Source organism: Myotis nattereri, assembly GCF_964212035.1.
Source record: "Myotis nattereri genome assembly, chromosome: 8".
In the NCBI taxonomy this organism is placed as follows: domain Eukaryota; kingdom Metazoa; phylum Chordata; class Mammalia; order Chiroptera; family Vespertilionidae; genus Myotis; species Myotis nattereri.
The window spans coordinates 37,038,116-37,061,844 of record NC_138083.1 but is presented as its reverse complement, the minus strand read 5'-3'; the positions used below and the strand labels follow the sequence as shown (position 1 = coordinate 37,061,844).

At 53.2% G+C, this 23,729-nt stretch overlaps 1 protein-coding gene and 1 pseudogene across 3 annotated transcripts; one reads left to right on the top strand and one right to left on the bottom strand.

Annotated features, from left to right (window-relative positions):
* Positions 1-788: 788 nt before the first annotated feature.
* Positions 789-6,043, bottom strand: SPAG4 (sperm associated antigen 4; the record flags this gene model as incomplete). 2 transcript variants are annotated; one of them, XM_081097044.1, is made up of 12 exons in its annotated part: positions 789-2,003; positions 2,103-2,192; positions 2,648-2,815; positions 3,211-3,326; positions 3,495-3,570; positions 3,772-3,916; positions 4,001-4,023; positions 4,325-4,368; positions 4,592-4,653; positions 4,849-4,915; positions 5,180-5,284; positions 5,719-6,043. In XM_081097044.1, 12 exons carry the CDS (start codon positions 6,026-6,028, stop codon positions 1,854-1,856), a joined length of 1,356 nt encoding a protein of 451 aa, XP_080953170.1. In that variant the 3' UTR covers positions 789-1,853. The 2 variants fall into 2 exon arrangements, with proteins under 2 accessions (XP_080953170.1, XP_080953171.1); XM_081097045.1 differs by having other exon boundaries at positions 3,772-3,880; positions 5,719-6,028.
* A 2,852-nt stretch (positions 6,044-8,895) lies between these two features.
* On the top strand, positions 8,896-23,097 carry LOC308523719 (fer-1-like protein 4; annotated as a pseudogene). The gene is made up of 23 exons: positions 8,896-8,974; positions 9,255-9,345; positions 9,671-9,770; positions 11,137-11,228; positions 11,419-11,459; positions 11,749-11,913; positions 12,440-12,500; positions 12,620-12,750; positions 13,004-13,066; positions 13,145-13,229; positions 13,454-13,613; positions 13,711-13,894; positions 13,981-14,167; positions 15,064-15,414; positions 15,816-15,923; positions 16,121-16,295; positions 16,393-16,513; positions 16,958-17,058; positions 21,037-21,135; positions 21,359-21,599; positions 21,984-22,266; positions 22,586-22,685; positions 22,795-23,097. The product of its transcript is annotated as a fer-1-like protein 4 (transcript).
* Positions 23,098-23,729: the final 632 nt, after the last annotated feature.

Here is a 23,729-nt window from a genome sequence, read left to right as displayed (position 1 = left end):
TTGGTGCACTGGACCACACTCAACCAACTAAGCCACGTATTTATAGGTTTTTATAGCCTTTATTCTATTATTCAGTTCTTTCTTTACATGTTGAAAATATTTCTTCCCAGGACACTCTTTGTTTACTGTATAGTATCTTTTGGTTTATAGAACTCTTTTCATATGGAAGTTAAAATTTTTTTATGTATGCCAGTTGTTTGCCTTTTTTTTTTAAATCCTTGTCCAAGGATGTGCATGATTTATTTATTTTAGGGGAGGAGGAAAGGAGGGAGAGAAAGAAACATTGATGTGAGAGAAATATCGCTTGGTTGCCTCCCACCTTCACCCTGACCAGGGATCGAACCTGCAACCTTTTGGTGATTGGGATGTTGGCCAGGGCAGTCTAGCTTGCTTTTAAAGAAATTAGTCATATATCAATTACTTTCTATAACATTACCTTATATTACCATTTCTATTGGCTACATGTAATTTTTGTAACATGATTTATCTTCTTAGATGCTATTTTGAGTTTTTTTCTTTATAAACCGTGTGATGAATATTTTTAAAAGTATTTTCTTTGGCCCTGGCTAATGTGACTCAATAATTGGTTGGGCATCGTCCTGTTCTCTGAGAGGTTGCTGGTTCTCTATTTTCTGGTCAGGGCACATGCCCAAGTTGTGGGTTTGGTCCCGGTCAGGGTGCATACAGGAGGCAACTGATGTTTCTCTCTCATATTGATGTTTCTCTTTCTCCCTCTCCCTCTCTATAAATCAATAAAAATATTTTTTAAAGTATTTTTTATTACATCTGTGTATCCTTTGGGTCCATAAAGATGGAATTGCAGTGTTTAAGAGTATACAAATTTTAAGGCTTTTGGTTCCTATTGTGAAACTGCCCTCCAGAAAAGCTGTATGAGAGTTCATATTTCTAATTTTAGGCTTGAGGCCATTTGAGAGAACCTTTTTCCTTTGTCTTCCAATTACAAAATACCCCCCACATTAACAGATGGATATGTGCTCCAGTACACTTCCTAGAGGGTTACCATTGTTAATAGTGCGTATATTCTTCCAAAACATGAACACACGGGGAAGGATTTTAACAGCCAAGATGCTGTCTGTGTCTTTGCTGATATTGGTCACCCTTTTCTGCTCTGCCCAGGTAGAACTCACTAACCCTTTGATGACTGTCCCCATCCTTTATTCCTCTAATTCTTTTTTAATGAAGAATTCTTGGATCAGTAAATGAATTGCCGTTTCTGGAGCATCCTCTCTTTCCTACCAGGCTTCTTGAGGACAGAGACTGGTGAACACTAGACCATCTAGTGTGCCTAGTATTGAGTTGGGCACTGAGGTTTCAGTGAAGATAACCTAAGTACGGGCTATGAGGCCTGCATCAACTCTGACTTAGATGCTCCCTAGAAGTTCTTAAGCCTCAGTTTTTGAGTGTTTACCTGAGGAAAGGCGGCTTTCCCAGAGGCTGGGAGTGGGAACAGGGTCACAGCATGGCTTCAGGCTGACTGGCAGCTCTGCAGTAAAGGGGTGGCCTCTGGAGGAAGGTGGGTTTGGGTGCCTCTGTGATGCTGTTCCTCCCTAGGTATATGACCTTGAGTGGTCTCCCCCTCGGTGGTTGTGAGGATTAGTTAATGTTTGTAATGTCCAAAGTACCATCTCTTTTACATGGAAACATCCATAAACATGAGCTGCTACTACTATATTGACCTGGACTTCTCCAAGAAAAGAGAGGCTGCATTGGGAGGTAGACCCCCTATCATATTTATATACCAAAGGCAACCAGAGCTCCCAACAGACCCTCCAGCACTGATCCAGCACCAGCTTTCAGCACAGACCTCCACTCTATTTTAACAATCAGCATGTTTAATTGGGCCCCCCTGTGGCACTGTCCCCTGCTTCCTCCGAGGTTCTCATGCCATGGGCTCGGACTCGATACAAGCATGTGAAATGGGGGTGACCCCAGTTGCTTAGAATCTGTATCTTCACCTTGGGAAAGGCAGTTGGGGGGTCATTCTGGGAAGACAAATGGATTGTGCCAAGGACTGCCTTCCTCCCCAATCTTCCCTCCCTGTTCCATTCCCTTGGCACCCTCATCCTCAGAGACAAACACACCTGTAGGTGGAAAGTCTGAATCTCAGATTTCTCCATGTCGAAGGTGAATTTCCCCAGGAAAACTTCCGTCTCATCATCAACCTGGAGGCCCTGGTAGATGAAGAGTGAATGAACAGTGAGGCACAGGTGGAGAAAGCAGCTGGAGGACCTACTGTGTATGTGTGAGTAGCTGTGTGCGTGCCCTTATGTTTTGGTGTTGGGAGAGTGTAGCGTGGAATGTGGGCTCAGAGAAACGGGCTGCAGGTTGTAGTCTGGCCAGTTAACTGACCTTGGGCAGTAAGGTCCCCTTTCTAAGCATTACTTTTCTCATCTGTACAAGGAACATAAGTTGTGTCAATGCAAGGAGATAAAGCAGAGTTAGCGCTCATTAAACCACAATTAGTATTTGGATGTTGTTGTAATGACATAACCTATGGCAGCCCTGACAGGCAAATGGTATCTCCAGGTTATAGATGCACAAGTGAAGACTCGTTGGCACCAGTTTTCATGAGTGCCTGGTGCTTCCTAAGCAAAACCCCCACCTCCTTGGCCTCAGTCCCACTCACATAGACTGCGAAATCGCGGGGGGCGCTGTTGGCCCCCCCGGTGTGTGCCACACTGGGAGGAGGATGCTGCAGGGTAATGTCGCTCAGCTGCACACGACCCGGCAGCCGGATCACCACCTGGCCCTGGTCGCCCTCAAAAGCCCAGCAATTCCCAGGGAACACATCTGGCTGCAATCAGACAGGACAGTCAGTCGATCAGAATCCGAAGACCAAGCGACTTTGCCCTTCTCCAGCCTGAGCATGGGTTCATAATGGCAGCGCTCTCAGCTCGACTGAGTCTTCCGCCAGGCTTAGTCCTCCACCTCCACCTCCAGTCGGAGCACCTGCTTAGACAGAGCCGTCCCGTCCCCAGTCCCCAGTCCCCACCTCTTGCCAGGTTTCTCTGCAAAAGGAGCTTCAGCCAAGCCAGGTCCGGCCTCCAGCCCGGCCCATTGGCCCCGCAGGACCCCGCCTAGGCCACGGCCCCATCTCGGCTCAGCTAGGTCCCACCTCCAGAGAGCTACTGGTTCGTTCCCCAGCGTCCCGCCCCCAGGCCCGCTCCGGGATCCGTGTTCCAGGCCCACCTCCAGGATAACCATGGGTGGCCGCGCATAGTTCCAGAAGCTGAAGCGATTCCAGAAGTAGGCGCTGTTTGCGTCCTCGTAGTCACGGGATGTCTTCTCTAAGTCGATGGAGGCTCCTGGAACAGGGGAGAAGCAACCACTCAGACTCCCAGGCCGGACCAGCAGCTGGGTCAGGGTCTGTCGGAGGTCGGACTCCTCCGGTCGGTCATACGTAAAGGTCTGTGTCAATGTCTGCGTCTTTCCGTGTCTCTGGGTCTCAGTTTCTCAGTGTCCATGGGTCTTACCCACAGAGCTCAGCGCATAGTCGGGTTTTCGAACAAAGTCCTCATTCAACCTCTGGAATACGAGCTTGGCCACTCTCTGAAAAGAGGGAGGACGGGGCTTGCGGGCTGATTTTATAGTTGTCTGGTATGGACTTGGGGGCCCCGAGAGAAATCACGAAGTTGGGGCTCTGGGGCAGGGCTTTAAGGTTCAGGACCCAGCGAACGGGGCTGTGCAGCAGGCGGAGCTCTGGGACACCCCTGGGTCCTGGCTGTAAGAGCAGGATGCGGCAGGGCTCACCTCGCTGTTGGCTGCGCGGACGCTGGACACCTCCTTGTGGAGTTGATCCAGCTCGGCCTGCAGCTGCTGCAGCTGCTGCCCCTGGGTGCGCACGCGCTCGTGGTACTCGCTGCAGGCAGGAGGTTGGCACAGTGTGGTTGGCTCCCTGTTCCCGGGACACTTCCCGTAAGCCCCTCCACAGGAGCACCTTTGAGTCCCCCAATTCCACACCCCAGGTGCCATCTTTCACCTTATAGTCAGCATCTCAGGTTCCTATTGGAGGGAGGGACAAAATACAGCGCTGCTCAGTTCCCACCCACCCCCTTGTCCCACTTCAGTCTGAGAGCAGCCAGACTCCAAGGGCCTGCCTTTTGCGGACTGCCATCCCCTCCCCTGACCTTCCAGGATCCCTCAGAGACCCTCAAGCACCTCTGGACACAATCTCAGAAATCTCCTATTTATATCCAGCCCTTCCAGCACTGTCCCTCCTCCCAGCAGCCCAAGGGACACCCCACAATCTCCAGTTTCATAGCCTGCCACCCACCCACCCCAGGACACAGTTTCCCAGACTCACACTCTCCAAAGGAGGGACCAGGTACAGGAGACCCCACCAGAGTGCTGGAGAAAGAGGGGGGTGGTCTCAGGGGAAGGAAGGGGAGCAGGGTTTCTCTGGCATAAAGGACAATGACGAAGAGGCTGAGGGGTTTGAGTCTGAGGGGGGACTACCGGGCTCTGAAGGAGACTGCGGAGAGCTGAAGGGGCAGAGGGCTATAGGAGAAAATGCTCCTGGTTTGGCTCCAAAGCATCCGGGGCTGGGGCCCCAGGGAATTCACCACCTCACCTGTCAGAAAGAGGCTCAGCAGTGACACAGCCGTGAGCAGGAAGCGAATGGAACAGACTTCCCTGAAGAACCGGAGGGAGGCTGAGCCCCAGGACCCTAGTGAGCCCCACAGCCCCCACCCCAGGCTCTTAGATCCAGCAACTCCTACGAACACGGCTCAGCCAGGTCTGAATTGGCTCAAACCTCAGCCGTGTGGGGCCCGCTCCCCACCTCCTCTCAAGAGCAGCCCCTGGGGCTCCCCCTCTCCTCCCTCTGACCTGTACACAGTGACCAGCACCTCTCCTAGCAGGGATAAAAACACGCTCAGCACCTGGAAAAGTGGGGCTGGGAAGAGGAGAGGGGTTCAGAGACGACGGGACTACGGCTTAGAGCGGGGTAGAGAGGAAGAGGGTCGGGGCAGGAGAAGTAGATGGGAGCAGAGAGCAGGAGTTCAGGCTCAGAGCAGGTGGGCCGGGATCAGGGAAGGGGCTGTCGACTCAGGCATGGGCCGCGGACGAGAACGGAGAACAGGGGTCTCGGCGATAAGAACTGGAATTCAGGGAGCGAGGCTGGAGGGTTGGAGGGGGTCCGGGCGAGCCTGGCACGTACTCAGGAAGCTCTTGAAAACTCGCGGGGACCGCATCTCCGGCCTCAGATCCAGGGTTGAGAGAAGGTTGAACCGCTCCTCAGAGACAATGGGACAGCCAGCCGGTTCTGCGGGCGCCCAGGGGCTCCATTGGGCCTTGCGCACGGCGGGCTCATTCTTTCCCCGAGACCCAGACGCAAGCCCCCCAGCCCAGAAGGCGGGCACCGCTCAGGCTCGGGTCCCACCACAGCCCCACCCAGGCCCCGCCCCTCGGACACGCCCTCACATGCTGGTCCCGCCCCCAGTTGTAGGTCGGGTTCGGCCCGTCCGAGGTGGTCACTCTGGCTAACAGAGGCCACGCCTCCTCGGTCCCCAATCACAGGCTTCTCTCCGCTCTTCCCGGGGCCGTCCATCTCAGCCTGAGGGTCTCCCCGCTACACCCTGTGAGCCCCGCCCGTTAGCAGGCGCCCAGATTTAGTCTTATCCCGGTTCCGTGCCCAGCCCGGCCCGGTGTGCCCCCCGTCCCCTCCCGCGGCTTACCCGGGTTCGACCCCGCCCGCACCCGAGGCCCCGCCCCTCACGGTTGCCGCGCCTTCGGCGGTCGGCGCACTGTGGCTCCGCAGCGCCGGCTTCTGCCGAGAGCTTCCGGCCCGTGCGGTTCCTCCGGGCACTTCTGAGCTCAAGGCGGGCTCACCGCAGCTCGAGCCCTGGGCTCTCCTGCCCTCGGGCTCCCCGGGCCCCGGCCCAGCTGACCGATGGCCGCTGCTGTCCCCCGAGGTGGTGCTCACTGAGCTGTTGCTGTTGTCGCTATAGAAGTTGGGCGTGTGCTTGTGCGGGGACGCGGCCGAGCCCGGGCGGGGGCTCCGCCGCATCCTGACTCTGCGCCGGCGCCCCGCGGACGCCAAAGTCGCCGCCGCCGCCGCCGCCACGCCAAGCCCTCGGCCCTCCCTCCGCGGGTGCGCGCCGCCGGGACCCACGGAGCCTGCTGCAGCCGGCGGGCCCCGCAGCCAGACCCAGCCCGCTCCCGTGTTTCTGAGCCCGTCCGCTGACGTCATAGAGGAGACCGCGGCCGCCGCGGAACGCCGTGACCCAGCGTCACAGAGCTCATCGTGACGTCGCTGGAAGCCAGGGCAGCCTTATTCTTTCCCGTGTTAAAGCCAGCAGTGACATCACAGCACTTCCCCGAGCACCCTATCCGACCCTGCACTCGGCTTAAAAGAATTCCTATCTTCTTACATCCTCTGGTACCTTCCACAGGCTTAGCATGTAATAGGCTCTCAAATATTTAGGAATGAATGAATGCTAAGCAGGGCAAGGGATCTCCCAGAGGACTTCTAAATAAACATCTGGTCTCTTTTGCTTTGCAAACCCTTCAGGCCCCTCCTCTCATCCTAGTCACGAGGCCTTGAGAACTCTGACATCAGGGGATCTGTGGGTTTCTCTCTTAGACCTATATTCGCCAGGGGTCTGTGGGGTGAAAATTCAGTACCCGCCCGCCAATCATCATACCCACGCGAAAACCAGCCAACTGAGTCGCAGGGAAGGGAATGGGGAAATCACAGATGGCCACAGCCAAGAGACCAGAGGTTCACAGACTCCTGTGCAGCAGCGTATAGAGATTCAGGTTCCCAGGTGCACCCTGAGATTCTGCTTTAGCATCTCTAGAGTGGGTGCAGGAATGTGCATTTTTATTTTTAAAATATTTTTTATTGATCTCAGAGAGGAAGAGAGAGGTAGAAACATCAGTGATGAGAGAGAATCATTGATCGACTGCCTCCTGCATGCCCCCCACTGGGGATCAAGCCTGCAACCCCAGCATGTGCCCTGAGTGGGAACTGAACCGTGTGAACTCCTGGTATGTAGGTCTACGCTCAACCACTGAGCCATGCCGGCTGGGCAGGAATATGCATTTTTAATGACCACATGTGTGGTCCTGATTAAGGCCATGCTTTGCAAGCAATTCAGTGAATCCTGTGCACGTTGCGCAGCTAGGCACACAGGTCCAGAGAGGGGAGAGGACGTGCCTAAAACCACAGAGTGGCTGATAGAGATTAGAATTTCAAAACCCAGTACTCTTTCCGCTACATCCCATCTTCTTTGGAACATTAGAAAGTGGAAGTGGCAGTTCTTAGAGGGGTTGAGGCCGAGAGAGGGTCTAATCTTATCTGCTGCAGCTGTCCCATACCTACCTTACATGAAGGCCAAACTGAACAAATCACAGACCCAGGAACACACCCTGCATGGCTCCGCACCCCCTGGATAGCCATCTCTGCTCAACTCCTGTCCTCAACACCCGTTTTAAAGGCTCCCTCCCCAGGGGACCCCTCGGGGCTTCCTCCAAGCCACCCAGCCTGACTTGTTTCTGTTCTGATGGGGACTGCAGTCTTTCTAGGCCAGTGGTCGGCAACCTGCGGCCCCTTGAGTGTGGCTCTTCCACAAAATACCACGTGCGGGCGCACACGTACAGTGCGATTGAAACTTCGTGGCCACACTCAAGGGGCCAAAGAGCCGCATGTGGCTCGTAAGCCGCAGTTTGCCGACCACTGTTTTAGGCTATGTTTGATGTTGGCGTCCACAAAGCTACTGGAAGACAGAGAACATGCCCAATTCATCTCTGGCTACAAACCCTTTCCCTCAGGGTGTCATAGCACAAGTCCTGCCCATAGGAGGTGCCATGAAGTAGAACGATTAGGTGGATGGCCATGAAATACACTCAGAACATAGTTATTGTCACCCACTGGTTCAAGACTACAAGATCCATTAATTCCTTCATACATTTAGTAAAAGTACTACACATCTGTTTAAGGCTTATTATCCTAAGCTAGGAGTTCTATGTCCAGAAAAATGCACATGTGCTCAATATTTTACAGAGAATTTTAAGAGTTTGCTGACTCCCTGGAGCTCATCTACAGTCCCACTAGTAAACCTCAAGAACCTCTGGCTTCTGGTTAAGAAGTGCTTTTGCACCTGTTATGTGCAAGCTAAGGACATATTCAATCACTTATTAATTCAACAAATGTGTTGAGTGCCTACAGTACTAATGCTGGGGACGACAGGATTCATCTATTAACCCACCCGTTTATTCAGCCAGTGTTTTAAAAAATATATTTGTATTGATTTTTAGAGAGAGAGGAAAAGGGAGAGAGAGAAACATCAATGAGGGAGAAATATTGATTGGCTGCCTCCTGCGTACCCCTTACTATGGATCGAGCCCACAACCCGGGCATATGCCCTGACCAGGAATCAAATCAGTGACCTCTTGGTGCACGGATCAATGCTCAATCACTGAGTCACACCGGCCAGGCTCAGTCAGTGTTTTGAGGGTCTACAATGTAACCAGAGAGTGAGCTTGGCATGGAGGACAGAGAGGTGAGCGAGGCCCTAACTGCGTGAGGTCCCATGCCCGAAGGCCACATAGGCTAGCTGGGCCAAACCAGGGTGCTATCTTCTCCCTTTGCCTCCAGCTCCGCCGGGTCCCAGCTCCCACCACACAAGGATGCAGGATGGAGGCTGAAGGTGGTTCAAGGAGGGAGGACTGAGCTGACCAGAGGGACCTTACACCCATCTCTCAGTCCTCCCACTCCTTCCCCACCAATGACCCCCAAGCCTGCTGTCTGTGTGTTTGACTATAGGGCAGGGATTGCTGAAACCTGCTGGGTGAGTCCAGTGACTCAGAGGCGATTCAGGTGTGTGGGAAGGTGGGCAGGAGGGTAGAGGTAGAGCCAGTGGCCCTGGGATGATGGCTCTGACTGTGTGTGTGCGGCTACTGACGGGGCTGCTGGGAACTCATGACCGACAAGTGAGGCTCAGCTTTCGGGGTGAGGTTTGCAGGGGTGTGCTAAGAATTTTTGGAACTGGAAAGCTCTATTCCCATGGCCCCCAGACCCATCCCTGGGTATCTCTATAGCCTGTTCCCTGTCTTCTTAGTCCAATACCCAACTCTGTGCCTCCTTCCCTCTCTATCTTCTACCTTTCTTTAAAAGTGAGTCCAGGGGGACTGGACTCTGGGCCAAGGATTGTGTGTGTGTGTGTGTGTGTGTGTGTGTAATTTTTTGCATGGGGAGGGGGTGGTAAATGACTAGATTCAATTCTGAGCAGGTTTTACCCAGAAAACAAGGAGACTTCACTGTGGCCAAGAAGCAGATATCGGTGAGGTCAGTGAGGTTGAGTCCTGGATGGGGAAAAGCTGGTCTGTGTCCCATCTAAGTCCATCCTGGGGTTGGAGGGTTCATTCCTGGGTTTTGAGAGGTATAGTCTCAGGAGGTGGGGTCAGTCTCAAGCTTGAGAGGTCAGACCCAGCTTGAGACAAATCAGAATTAAGATGGGGGACTTAGATAGTTTTCCCAGATCAGCCTAGTTTGGAGTCAACCCCATGTTGGGGCCAGGGCAGGGTGGGGGGAGATTCCAGGTTTGAAAGATCAGTTATAAGTTGGCTTCAAGTTTGGAGGGTTGGCTCCTGTGGTGGCTTGGGGCCATTCTCCGGGTCACTCTTCTGCTCCATGCCACACCCACAGGCCTCTGGGGACCCTGGTGATTTCCTTACAGCAGCTACAGATCGCTCGGCATTTGGTGCTGCGGGAGGCCCTAGTGGATAAGAATCTGCAAGTGTCCCCGGTGAGTCCCACCAACCCCTAGCCTGCCACCCCCAAGCCTCAGAGTCCCTCTAAATCAGCGGTTCTCAACCTGTGGGTCGCGGCCCCTTTGGCGGTCGAATGACTTTTTCACAGGGGTCACCTAAGACCATCCTGCATATCAGATATTTACATTACAATTCATAACAGTAGCAACATTACAGTTATGAAGCAGCAACGAAAATAATTTTATGGTTGGGTCACAACATGAGGAACTGTATTTAAAGGGCCAGAAGGTTGAGAACCACTGCATAGAAGATTACATTTCTCAGAGGGGAAAAACTAGACCCAGACAGAAGTGGTAAAACACCCCCCCCCCCCCCCCGAGACAGGGCTCCTTTCATTGCAGCCCCTGCTGAAGTCCCACGTGGGCTCTGCGGGTCAGGGATGTGACAATGGGGAAAGGTAAGAAGTACTGCTCCCTGCCCCAGGCACAAGTCTTGTGGGAGACAAAGATAAAGTTGGCTAGATTTTCCTGGTGTGTCATGGGGGTCAGTAGAGCCTGGTAGAAATGGACCTGGGTTCAAATATCAGATCTACCATTTCCCAGCTGAGAACTTGAACAAGTTATTTAATTTTCCTAGGCTGTTTCCTCATTTACATTCTGTGGAATCATACAAAATGAGCTTTTCATTCAGTCTGTCATCATTTGTTGAACTGTCATCATAAGCCAAGTGCTGAGCTGACCAATGAGGACTGAGTGGTGAACAAAGCCAGATAATTTGCTCTCTTAGAGCTCCATAGCTAAAAGAGAGGCAAATATTAAACAAATATCCACACAAATAAGTGTAAAATTGTCACTGGCCAGTCTTATAAAAGAGCTGGTAGAGGGCTTGGAGAGTGTGTAACAGAGGGATGTGGTCTATTTGGGGGTCAGAATAGGTTCCCTGAGGAAGTAGTGCTTGAGCTTGGGAATGAAGGATGATAGGAGTTAACTCAGATGAGAGATTGTTCCAGGCAGAAGAACTGGCACGGGCAAAAGCCTAGTGCCCTGACAATACATAACTGGAGGGCAGGGCAGGAGCAGATCCCTAAGAGATGGGGCTGAAAAGGTTTGCAGAGACCAGACCATGCTCAGCTGTGAAGGCCACAGTAATGGATTTCCAAGGGCAATCGGAGAATGTTGGAGTCCTGTTTGGCCCCTTCAAGAGATAACTTGCACATGGTAAGTTCTTAATAGGTTGTGAGTAGTCAATATTAGTAATGGTCAGAGAGGAATTACAAGTCACCACAGATGCAGGCCAGGAGGGTCTTTGTTTATAGGTGGAGGACAAGGCATTGTCCTTGGGCTTCTCTTAGCCCCATGGCAGTTTGAGGGGCCCTGGACCACACTGTGTATCTGGTTGCAGATCCAGGTGGAGCTTGACCTGAAGTACCAGCCCCCAGAGGGTGCAACTGGAGCCTGGGCAGAGGAAGACTTTGGGGCAACCACTCAGGACAGGTAAATCATTACCCTCCAAACCCAAGCAAGACCTGGTGGTCCCCACCCAGGTATGCCTTGGTGAGGGAGATGTGGTACCCAGTTCCACTCTGGCTCTGCTGGATATGGTGACCTGGCATTCATGCTGCCCACTTTGCAGCTCTGTAGTTTGGCCTGGCCCTTTCATTTCCTTCATTTTTCTTCTTCTCAGCTCGGAGCTGGTCATCCCAATGTGGGTTTCCAGGAGCTAGAGTAAGTATATGGGGATGATCTTGGGTCACCAGGTCACTCTTTAGATTAAGAACCAGTGATGTGGGTCAGTTGTGGGGTCTGGGGTGAATACTGGATCAATTCCAGGGTTAGAAGTCAGTCCCAGAATCAGGAGTCAATTCTGGAACTAGAAATGCCCCAGGTTAGGGGTCAGTCCTGGGATCAGTGGGGTTAGTCTCAGGATCAGAGGCAGTTCTAGGGTCAGGGAAGTTAAGGGGTACCCAGAGATGTGTGACAGGTCCCAGACACCCTTGAGGGCTCTTCCTAGCAGGCCTGGGGAGGCCTGGCTGGAGCGGCAGGCCGTGGCATGGGGCTGCAGGCTAGCTCGAGGCCTAGCTCAGCAGGACGATGAGGACAATGAGCTGGAGCTGGAGCTGGAGCTGGAAGATGAGCCTGATGTGGAGCTTTCCGGCGTCGTGTTCAGTCCCCTCAAGAGGTGACTTGTACACCCTGCACACCTGCTCCCACACCCTACCAGTGTGTCAACCTCACTCGCTCAGACATGCAGGCCTAGTGTCCATCCCTGCTCACAAATTCTTGGCTCCAGGATATGGGTGAGGAATGGATATCCTGGGGTTAATGGTCCCTTCCTCCTAGGCATAGACACTGCCACATACACACAGCGACTCTGACTTACATACTGCTTACGGGACCCAGGTAGGTAATGAAAACTTGATGAGGGCAAGACATTTTGTCTCTTTTTGTCACTGCAGTGTCCCAGTGCCTAGAAGAGTGTTGGCACATAGGAGGTGCTCAGTAAATCTTTGTTGAATGAATGAATGGTTTTAGGGCTCCAGGAATGAGTCAAATTCTGGGTGTTGAGATGGGGGCAAGATGAGATCAGAAGGACTCAAAGTCCTAAAGTCCAGAGGAAGCGGAGATCTATCTCAAGCATCGAACAGGACTGTAGGTATGGTGGTGGGAGGACATGAAGTGACACTTGATCATGTCCCTTCCCACAGCCAAGCCCGGGGCCTATCCCGAAGGGAACTCTTCCAGGTGCCCAGGGCCCAGGACTTCCAGGTACTGCTCTCCCTGCAAGCCGTAACCCTTGGGAAACCCCTGCCCTCCACCACAGGAGCTTACCCCCATCCCCCCCTTGGTAGGCTTCGCTTCCTCTTCTACTCCTCTGCACCCTTCAGGTGGGGGTCACCGTGCTGGAGGCCCAGAAGCTGGTGGGAGTCAACATTAACCCCTAGGTGGCTGTGCGTGTTGGGGAGCAGCGCCGGGTGACCACTACACAGGGCGGGACAAATGCCCTTTCTACAATGAGGTGGATGTGGCCAAGATGGAGGGAGGCCTAAGAGAATAGATGGGACCCAGAATAAAGAGCTGTCTGCAGTGGGAGCATGGCCTAGGAGGTGGACTTGAGCCAAGTGCTAGGCCTAAAGGGTGCAAAGAGGAGCCATGGGGCGGGGGGTGTAGGTGTAAGCAGAGCATTTCTTTGCAAGAGGCAGAGCCCAGCTGGTATGAACCTTTCCCATATAACCTTCTCTCATCTTCCTTGTTTCCCCACTTCAACCCAGTACTTCTTGTTCGAATTTCATGAGACCCGACTTCACCTCCAAGATTTGCTGCTGGAGATTACGGTGAGGGGGTTGGGGTGAGAGGTTTCTGTTAGACAAGGGGGGATGCCGAACTTCCAGGATTAACGCCACTTTCCTCAGGCTTTCCGCTCGCAGACCCTCCCCTTTGTGGGCACCCGAATCGGCACCTTCAGGAAGGACTTGGGCATTATCTTCGATCAGCCAGGTACTGAACCCGTCCCTCATGAAAACTTGCCTGTCAGGACAAGAAACTGACCTGTCTGGGCTGATCCGGGTCAGACAGCAATCGCTTCCGAGCGCTGACCTCCATGCACTCCTGTTCCTCCCTGCGGAGCGGGCCATGAACCCCAGCCCTGTCTACCACTCGGACAAGCGCCCCACGTATCTCGCTTTTCTCCTTTGGCCCCTGGCCCGGCCCTCCGCTCCCAGATGGCCACTTCTACCAGAAATGGGCTCCGCTGTATGACCCGCGGGACACTCGCGCCGGGACCAAAGGCTTCGTCAAGGTCACGTTGTCCTTGAGGGCGCGCGGTGATCTGCCTCCTCCGCCGCCACCCCTGGGCCCGGGGCACAGTTCAGACATCGAGAAGTGAGCCGGGGTGATGTGGCGGGAAGAGGAGGATGGGGCAGGGCCTCCGGGACGTGAAGGGGCGGAGATTCCGGCTTCTCAGCGGCCCCTCCCCTAGGAACCTGCTGCTGCCGCGCCGGGTGCCGGCGGAGAGGCCGTGGGCGCGGCTGCGCGTGCGAGTGTACCGCGCGGAGGGGCTTCCGGCGCTGCGCCCGGGGCTGCTGGGCAGCCTGACCCGCGCGCTGCACGACCGGTGCGTCCTCGTGGACCCCTATGTGCGAGTGTCTTTCCTGGGCCAGCAGGTCAGTCCCTCCTGTCCCCGCTCGGCCGAGCGCAGACCCGCATCCCACGCTGACCCCCCGCCCCCTGTCCTCGCCTGCGCGCTCAGGGCGAGACGTCGGTGCGCGGAGAGGCGGCGGCGCCCGAGTGGAACGAGCAGCTGAGCTTCGTGGAGCTTTTCCCGCAGCTGACGCGCCGCCTTCGTTTGCAGCTGCGGGATGACGCGCCGCTGGTGGACGTGGCCCTCGCCACGCACGTGCTGGACCTGAAGCAGATCTCACACGCGGGCCGCGCGGGTGAGCGCATCTCGGGGACGCCTGACGCTTCCACCTGGGCCCCGTCTGCCCTGGATCCCGCCCCGACGGCAACCCCATTCTTCGCTCAGAAAGCCAGGCCCACCCACAGGCCTAATTGTGCTCCACGAGGGCGACTCACCCGGCGCCCCCAGACTACAAACCCCACCCTTGGTTGGCTCCGTGGACAGAATCCTAACGAAAGCTGCGCATCCAGTAACCACTCCAGCCCTGTGCTCCCTACAGATTTACACGGACAGAAGCAAATCCACATTATCCATTCACCCTAGCCCCTAACGGGATTGCCTGTAGCTCAGCCGCAATCCTGACTCCACCTGTCCGCCCCTGGTTCCCCTAGAGCAGCGGTTCTCAACCTGTGGGTCGCGACCCTTTGGGGGTCGAACGACCCTTTCACAGGGGTCACCTAAGAGCATCAGAAAACACATATATAATTACATATTGTTTTTGTGATTAATCACTATGCTTTAGTTATGTTCAGTTTGTAACAATGAAAATACATCCTGCATATCAGATATTTACATTACGATTCATAGCAGTAGCAAAATTACAGTTATGAAGTAGCAACGAAAATAATTTTATGGTTGGGGGTCACCACAACATGAGGAACTGTATTAAAGGGTCGCGGCATTAGGAAGGTTGAGAACCGCTGCCCTAGAGCCTAGACACCAACTGTTGGCAGCTCCTTGGAGCTGAGCTGGTTTAGAAGTTCTCCGAGGTGGTGGTCCACAGCTGTCCGTCCACAGCTGTACACAGACTTCCCTCCCAGAGGCCCAATCAGACACCCCGCTCCCTGGAACTTGCAGGAAATAAGTAGTGCATAGACTGACTTAGTACCAGCCCCATGTTCCTCTCCAAAATACTGTTTTTGTCCCCAACAGCGGGGTTTAACCCCACCTTCGGTCCAGCCTGGGTGCCTCTGTACAGCTCGCCCCCAACTGGGGGAATCCGGGATGGTCTTCAAAATATCAACGAAGGCCTGGGCCAAGGCCTTTGGTTCCGGGGCTGCCTGCTGGTGGCTGTGTCCATGGAGGTGTTGGAAGGGAGAACTGAACCCGAGCCTCTCCAGGCCCCACAGGGGTCCAGGTTGTCCAAGCTCATGGGAAAGAAGAAGAAAGCCAGGCGGGGCCAGACCCCAGCGAGGATTCAACAGCACCTAGATGCCAGCGCTAGTGCCTGAAGTTCCCGGTGCGATGGAGGTGGAAGTGGAGGAATTGCTGCCACTGACGGAGGTGGGGGCCGGAGTGTAGCAAAGGAGAGGATCACCCTCAGCCCTGGAGTGTAACTGGCTCCAAGGCATTAGATACAGAGTGTGTGTGTGTGTGTGTGTGTGTGTGTGTGTGTGTGTAGGGGGGGGGCATTCTCAACTGCGGGACCTGGGTGAAGACGGCAGTTTGTGCGGCTCTTGTATATATACACTTGTGGGGAAGCGGGACTGATCAATCCGAGGTGGGCCAGAGAGAATAAGCCCCAGATCCAGTGGGTTAGGGCTGCAGGGGCGGAGAGAGAGGTGGGATACCTGCAGTGATTCTTCGGGGCCTTGGTATATCATCCTGTGGGCATTTTGGCCACGCGTAGTCTGGGCTGTAACCTGGGAGGGTGGGCCTGACTCCAGCCTGACTGTCTTCCCCAGAATGCCCTGCGCCCTGTGAAGATTTCCTGCTTTTTGGTGTGCTCTTCGAGGCCACCATGATCGGCCCTGCCATGGCCTCCCAGCCCATCATCTTCGAGATCTCCATTGGTGTGTGGCCTAGCTGAAACCTCTGAGGGTCATGGGTTTGAGGGTGGTCACCCTTGTTTCAGACTTAAGGCTCCTGGAAGGGACAGTTAACCTTCAGTAAGGGGTAGACGCCGACTTCTATTGAGACAGAGGAGGCTGAGGGAGGGGTCAGCCCCTCAGCCAGGTGCATTCTGACCCTTGCTGTTCTGTCTGGGCAGGTCCCGCAGGCCGGGAGGAGCAATTGGGCCGAGGGCCCAGGACCCGGGAGGGAATGGAGGGCGGGGGGGAGGAGGAGGCGCAGCCGTTGCTGGAGTCCGAGGTGGGAGTCAGGTTGGTGGAGGAGGAGGAGCTGGGGACCCCTACTCAGCGGCCTGAACCCATGGATGGCAGTGGGTGAGTGTTCCTGGTGGCTAGAAGGAGGGCACTGGGGGGTCCCCAGCGGCCCCAGGACTGCCCCTCACCTCCTCTGCGCCTCTTCGCCCTGGTCCAGGCCATACCTATGCCTGCCCCTGCGTCACTGCAAACCATGCGTGCGTGTGTGGAGCCGCTGGGAGAATCACACATGGCGCCTGCGGAGCAGTAACTGTGTGCAGAAAGTGGCCGAGAGGCTGGTGAGAGTGAGGCAGGCGCCCACAGGGAGAGGCTGGGCCAGAGGGGCATCGGGGAGACCGCGGTCTTTGAAGGGAGCTCTGGAGCTGGGCTAGTGGGTAGAGCAACAGGGAGCCAGGACCGGTGTGACTGATCCAAGGCCAGAGGGTCAAAGGGCACAGCTCGAGCCTGCACTGAGGAAACCAGAATTGTGGGAGCTCAGGGATCCAGAATTGTTGGACCCAGGAAGGGGCCAGCGAAGGACATGGGTAAAGCTACTAGGGGATCCTGCCCAGTAGGGGTGCTAGAAAAAACAGATCCACCAACATCTTAAAGACAAAAATGGGCGGGGCGAGGAGGTGCGATGTGAAGATGTGAATGGGGGGTCCTGGGGTGGGGAGCGGTCTAAAGAAGGTCGGAGTCTGGGACTCCTGACTCTGACCCTCTCGCTCCGCTCCGTTGTGCAGGAACAGGGGCTCCAGGAGGTTGAGAGTCTGCAGCGCAGGCCAGGCTCTGGCGCCTGCACACGACTCAAGCAGGCGTTGGAAGAGCTGGTGGCTGGGAGCAGGTGAGCTGAGAGCCTATCTCTGTGCCAACTCCAGGGTGGTGGCTGTTTGGACCCAAGGGCAGATGGAAGCTGCGTTTACTTAGCTTTACAGAAGAATGAGAAGATGATTGTCCCTATGGAGGAAGCTTGATGGAAATTATTGGGGATTAGATCAGTCTCCTCCAATAAACTTGCTTTCCCATGCTCCTAGAATCCTATGCTTTTACTCCTCTCCTCAAATGTCCCCTGTTCCTTTCCTCCACACTTGTCCCAGCTAATAACCTCTTCTCCGGTTTCATAGATAAAAGAGAAGCCTCACCTTCCTCCAGCCAGCAGCCTACTACCTTTGCCAATTTCTGTATCCATCTACTCTCCCTCCTTCCTGCTACATCGCAGGAAGTACCCTTGCTCCCACAGCCACAGCTGTGATCTTGATTTTTTTAAAAAAAATTTTTTTTATTGATTTCAGAGAGAAAGAGAGAGATAGAAACATCAATGATGAGAGAGAATCATTGATAAGCTGTTTTCTGCATGCTCCCTACTGAGGATCAAGCCCGCAACCCAGGCATGTGCCCTTGACTGGAATCAAACCTGGGACCCTTCAGTCCACAGGCTGACACTCTATCCACTGAGCCAAACCAGCTGGGCCTGTGATCTTGATTTTATCTGCTCTCCCTTACTGGAGGAATTAGTCAAATGGTCCTTAGTTACTAGGCCATTATGTAACCACAGACACTTGTCCCAGTCGCTTCCATCTCTGACCTTCACTAACCTGAATGAATTCTATAAGCTGCTCTAGGTATGTCAGTGTTTTTCTGATCCTATTCTCGAAAGAGGTAGTAATCCATATATTCAGTCAGTATTCATGACACTTACTGTGCCAGACACTGTTTTAGGCATCGGAATAGCAGTGAAAAAGCATTCTTGCCTTCCACAATTCCTGAAACTTATGTTTTGGTGGTGGTGATGGGGTGGAGGCTGGAAACATGTAAACAAAAAGGTAGAAATTTAAGAAGTATGATAAGGATAAGTGTCAGGGAGAAAATAAAGGAAGGAAGTATTAGAGAGCAGTGTTGCAATTTAAAAGGGGTGGGGGCAGTAGGCCACTGTGAAGTTGACACGAAGAAGATGAAGGAGCAAACCATGTCTGTAAGGCTGCTCCAGGCATAAGGGACAGCATGTGGAAAGGCCCTGAGATGAAGCATGCCTGGTGTGATTGAGGAGGAGCAAGGGAAGCAGTGTGACTGCAGCAGAGTGAGCAGAATAGATAAGGCTGGAGGGTGTAGGGGGAAAGGAGGAGGATAGAGAAGATTGTGGGAGCTGCGTAGACCACTGTCATGACCTTGGCTTCTTCTCTGAGTATGATGGAGAGCCACTACCAGTAAAGGTTCTGAAAAGAGAAGGGATGTGCTCAAACTTATCCTTGAAATGAACCAGTGGGGAGGGATGACATAAGAGAGGAAGCAGAGAGATTATTAAAGAGGGCATTGTGCAAATCCAAGTGACTGATGATGAGTTGAATCTAGGGTGGTTGCAGTGGACACAGAGGGACATGAATGGATTCAAGAGCAATTTTGGACTTTGGAGATGATACCTTAGGACTTGCTAATGGATATATATATAGGGGATGAGGCAAATGTGCAAAGAAAAGTATTGAACGACTCCCAAGATGTTGGCTTGCACAATTATGTAGATGGTGCTATTTACTATGGAAAACAAGAGAAGAAGGTCTGATAGAATCGAATATCAGAAGCTCATTTTTGGATATGTTTACTTTGACATAAATGTCTATTAGACTTATGAGTGGACATGTCTGCCAGGCAGTTAGCTATATAAGCTGAGTTCTATGGAGGGTTCTAGGCTGGAAATGAAAAATTTGGAGCTGTAAATGCATAGATGGGAATGGAACAGGCCATCTAGGAAGCAGAGAAAGGAAAAATGTGAGGACCTGAGGGCTCCAGCAGTTAGAGGCAGGGTGGAAGAGGAACTCAGCCAAGGGCCTGGTCGTAGGTGGTCACTTTTCTGTCCTCACCTTACTCAATCTTTCAGAAGTCAGTGGGCACGGTTGACCCACCCTCCTTCTTGAAAATCTCTCTGTTAACTTTCATGACCCTGGTTTTCCTTCTGCATTCCTGACCATTTCTTCTCATCAATTTTGCCGGCTTCCTCTCTTCTTGACCTCTAAATGTTCCAAATGCTTCATTGTAAAGCTCTCTTCTTTGTCTCCATTCTCTATGTCTCCAAAAGAGCAACCACATTTAATTCAATTTAATTCCTTGCTTGATTTTCTGTACAGTAAAACTAAACTATTTTCACTTTTATTTAAATGAAATTATTTTATTACAAAAATTATCCTTGGGCAGGGACATTTCAGTGAAAGATTTGCCCATATCATGTTTCGCTACTTATAGCTTTAACCAACATGGCTTTCTTTTGTGGCTATTATTTCTACTAGATCCAATTTCCCAGAATCCAGTTTTGTGGATCTGAATCTTGTCAAGAAGATTTGATTCTTCTGTCAATTTTTAAAAATATATATATATATATATATTTTATTGATTTTTCACAGAGAGGAAGGGAGAGGGGTAGAGTTAGAAGCATCGATGAGAGAGAAAGATCGATCAGCTGCCTCTTGCACACTCCCTACTGGGGATGTGCCCGCAACCAAGGTACATGCCCTTGACTAGAATCGAACCTGGGACCCTTGAGTCCGCAGGCCAACGCTCTATCCACTAAACCAAACTGGTCAGGGCTCTTCTGTCAATTTTCAATCAATAGCAAATGTTCCCAGGTTCCTTTTTGCTTTTGGAGCGAAGAACAGTAATAAGCTAAAAGTGTAAGCTCTTGGATTAGTATTAGGGGAAAAAATTTTCAGAGTCACATATATTTTTGAAAATTTCCATAATAAAAACTTAAATCAGTGGGGGTAAAAAAATGTCCAAAATGTGTTTCATAAAGTAGTTTACTTTACCCAACAAACATTTTTTGAGCATCGACTAGGTGGCAGGACCTAAGGATGCAGTGGTCATCAAAATGAAGTGCCCGCCCTGCCCTACTTTCTATTTAAAGAGACAGATAAAGGCAGACTCTGAGGACAGAGAGAGTGGACGGTTTTTTTAGACTAGATGACCAGGGGAGGCCTCTGAGGAGGTAACATTTGAGCAGAGACCTGAATGAAGAAGGCGAGTGAGCCATGCAAAGATCTAAGGCAGAACCTTCTAGCAGAGGGAGCTGCAATTACAAAGCCCCTAAGGCAGCGGTTCTCAACCTGTGGGTCACGACCCCACTGGCGGTCGAACGACCCTTTCACAGGGGTCGCCTAAGACCATCCTGCATATCAGACATTTACATTACGATTCATAACAGTAGTGACATTACAGTTATGAAGTAGCAACGAAAATAATTTTATGGTTGGGTCACAACATGAGGAACTGTATTTAAAGGGCCAGAAGGTTGAGAACCACTGAATTGGGCAAGAGAAGATACCCAGGAAATCCGTGACAGCCAAGGCCAGGGCTGGTGGGGGAGGAACAAGAATGTTGCAGCCCCTCCTTTTGTCCCCCAGGGGCTGTATGCTGTCGTTGCCACTCTGCTCTTCTCCCACTTCTCTGCAGACTGGCTTTCTCTGCTCACGTGCCCCTCTTTTGCACCCCAGAACTTCACGTTGCATGTCACTTTGGCTTACTGTGGCTCCAACCCTGCATTTGATGCTTCATGACTCAACTTTTCAGGATTTAATTCCAAATTTATGGGAGGGAGAACCTTGCTGGTTCAGTTGGGTCAGCAAACCATGCTGGGTGTCACCTGCTGTGGCGAGGGTGGTCAGTGATACTTGCCCCTCATGGGACCACAGACAGCCTGATCACCCAGCTGGCCCACACTGGGTGCTCAATGAATGTCAGTGACCCTGGCCCAGGTCCTTCCTGAAGCCCTTCCCAGGATTCCTCTCACGAATCTGAACCTCCCTTCCCCCCCTCCCCCCCACAAAACACCCCCTAGTTATGAGCTCAGAGTCATCATCTGGAACACGGAGGATGTGGTTCTGGATGACGTGAACCCACTCACTGGAGAGATGTCCAGTGACAGCTACGTGAAAAGGTAGGCCTGCCCGCTGGGCTGTACAAGTACCTGCATACTGAGGTGAGACTGCCAGCTGGGGCTTGGGCCCTGGGGCTGAGCCAAGCCCTGTCCCCTAAGCCCTCTAAGATGCCTGGAGCTGGGTGGAGGGACTGGGGTGGTGGGTGAGCAGGGGCAAGCTGGGTCCTGGGCTTGGTCCCAGCTGATGCCCCTCAGACTGCCCCTCGCCTCCCCCGGGCTCCAGCTGGGTGAAGGGGCTGGAGCAGGACAAGCAGGAGACAGATGTGCACTTCAGCTCTCTGACTGGGGAGGGAAACTTCAACTGGCGCTTCCTGTCCCGCTTTGACTACCTGCCGAAGGAGCGGGAGGTGAGCATCCTCGATGGCCTGGACCCTTCGCCCTGGAAGAGGCCAAGTTCTGGCAGCCGGCAGTGCTGGTCCTGCAGGTCTGGGACCATGACCGCGTCTCCGCCAATGACTTCCTCGGTACTGCGAAGCCTTCCTCCACCTTAACCTAGCCCTGCTTTCTGCCCTCATGGCCCTGTCCTGGCCCTGGTTCCCTGTTCTAACCCACCCCGGATCCTGGGCTTCAGGCCCTAGGTCACTAACTTTGCTCTCTGGCCTAATTACTGAATTTATTCAGCCCTATGCATCACCCCCTCCATTCCTTCCAAAGTCCCCGACTCAGGCTTCGGGTCTGGTCCCGCCCTTGACCCTGTTTCATTGGGGGCTGTGGTGTGTGGTCCATAGCTGTGCCTGACCACCACATTCTAACTTCTGATGCCCTTACAATCCCGCTGTGCTGCCTCCTGCCCCTGGCTCAGGCAGACATTGGTCTCCAGCCTAACCCAGGGAGCTCTGACCTTGCAGGATCCCTGGAGCTGAAGCTGCCAGACATGGTGCGGGGAGCCCGGGGCCCAGAGCTCTGCTCTGTGCAGTTTCCCGTGATGGGGCTGGGCCCAGGTGCAATCTGTTCCGCTGCCGTTGCTTGCGCTTGCAGGGCTGGTGGCCTGTGGTGAAGCTTCAGGAGCCAGAGGATGAGGAGCGGGACCTGGAGGCCCAGGCTGGCAGGACAAGGCGGAGAAGGAGGAGGAAGGGCCGGCCACAAGACTTAGAGTTTGCAGACCCCGGAGGCAATGTCTATATCCTCAGGGTGGGTGCAGCCAGGCCCAGGACTGGGCTGGCAGGGAGCCAGGTCTGAGCCACCTAAGACAGTGATGGGAACCTTTTGAGCTCGGCGTGTCAGCATCTTGATAAACCCTAACTTAACTCTGGTGCCGTGTCACCATAAATTTTTTGATATTTGCAACCATAGTAAAAGACTTATATTTTTGATATTTATTTTATATATTAAAATGCCATTTAACAAAGAAAAATCAACCAAAAAAATGAGTTCACGTGTCACCCTGACACGCGTGTCACAGGTTCGCCATCACTGACCTAAGAGCTCAGCCTGTTTCTTCTTTCTCTAGGGAAAGGTGGAGGCAGAGTTTGAGCTGCTGACGGTGGAGGAGGTGGAGAAACGCCAGTGGGGATGGGGCGGAAGGAGCCTGAGCCCTTGGAGAAGCCCAAGTGAGTGGGCTGCTGGGAGGCTGGCTGGAGCTTGAGTTGGAGGTGCCAGAGGACGAGGGCTTCCTTATCATTCCGAAGTCACCTGATCACCTACCCTGTTCCCCAACAGCCGTCTCAAAACCTCCTTCGACTGGTTTGTGAACCCGCTGAAGACCTTCATCTTCTTCATCTGGCGCCGGTACTGGCGCATCCTGGTGCTCCTGGTGCTGCTGGCATTGATCATCATCTTCCTCCTCCTCGTCTTCTACAGCATGCCAGGCCAGATCAGCCAGGTCATCTTCCAGCCACTCCACCGCTCCCCTGGGCCCTAACTGACCTTGGACACCCATCCCCTCACATCACCCCCTCCACTCCTACTCCCGGAAGTCCTTCCCACCAATATGAGTTACTCTTCACTGCTTTCTTTGAATAAACCTTCACTCACATCCACTCTGATGCCTGAGAATGTGCAGAACACAGGGGCAGAGAATAGAGATGTTCTTGGGTGACCTCAGATGCTGGGGACTCACTGGGAAAATGAATACACAGGGTGGAAAGTTGACCATATGGCCCACCACCGGGAAGAATAGGACCTGGCAGGAGGTTCAGGGCTGAGAAGGCCTGCTTGGCGAGGTGTCATACCCTCTGAGAGCCCACCGGTTGCTCCTGCCAATGGCTGGGTCCCTCTCACCTAATCTGCTTATAACAGCTAAGCACTTCACAGACTTCAATGACTTACATATTCTTCACCAACTCTGAGGGTAGCCATATCAGTTAAGGACACTTTCGGCTGCAAGTAACAGCAATCCCAACCCAAACTGGCTTGAATGACTGTAGTTCTCAGGTTTCACTGGCTGGCTTTGGGCGCAGCTTGTCACAGGGCTCAAATGATGTCACCAAGACTGGTTCTCTGCCTCTAGGCTCAGCTCTGCTATCCTCTGGGGGCAGCTCATTCACCAACAGGGTCTCCCCTTGGAACTGCAGGATGGCTGCAGCAACCTCACGTGTCCCCATATTCACATCTGAAGGAAAGCTTACCTAGTCCTGACAGCCTGGCTCGTACTG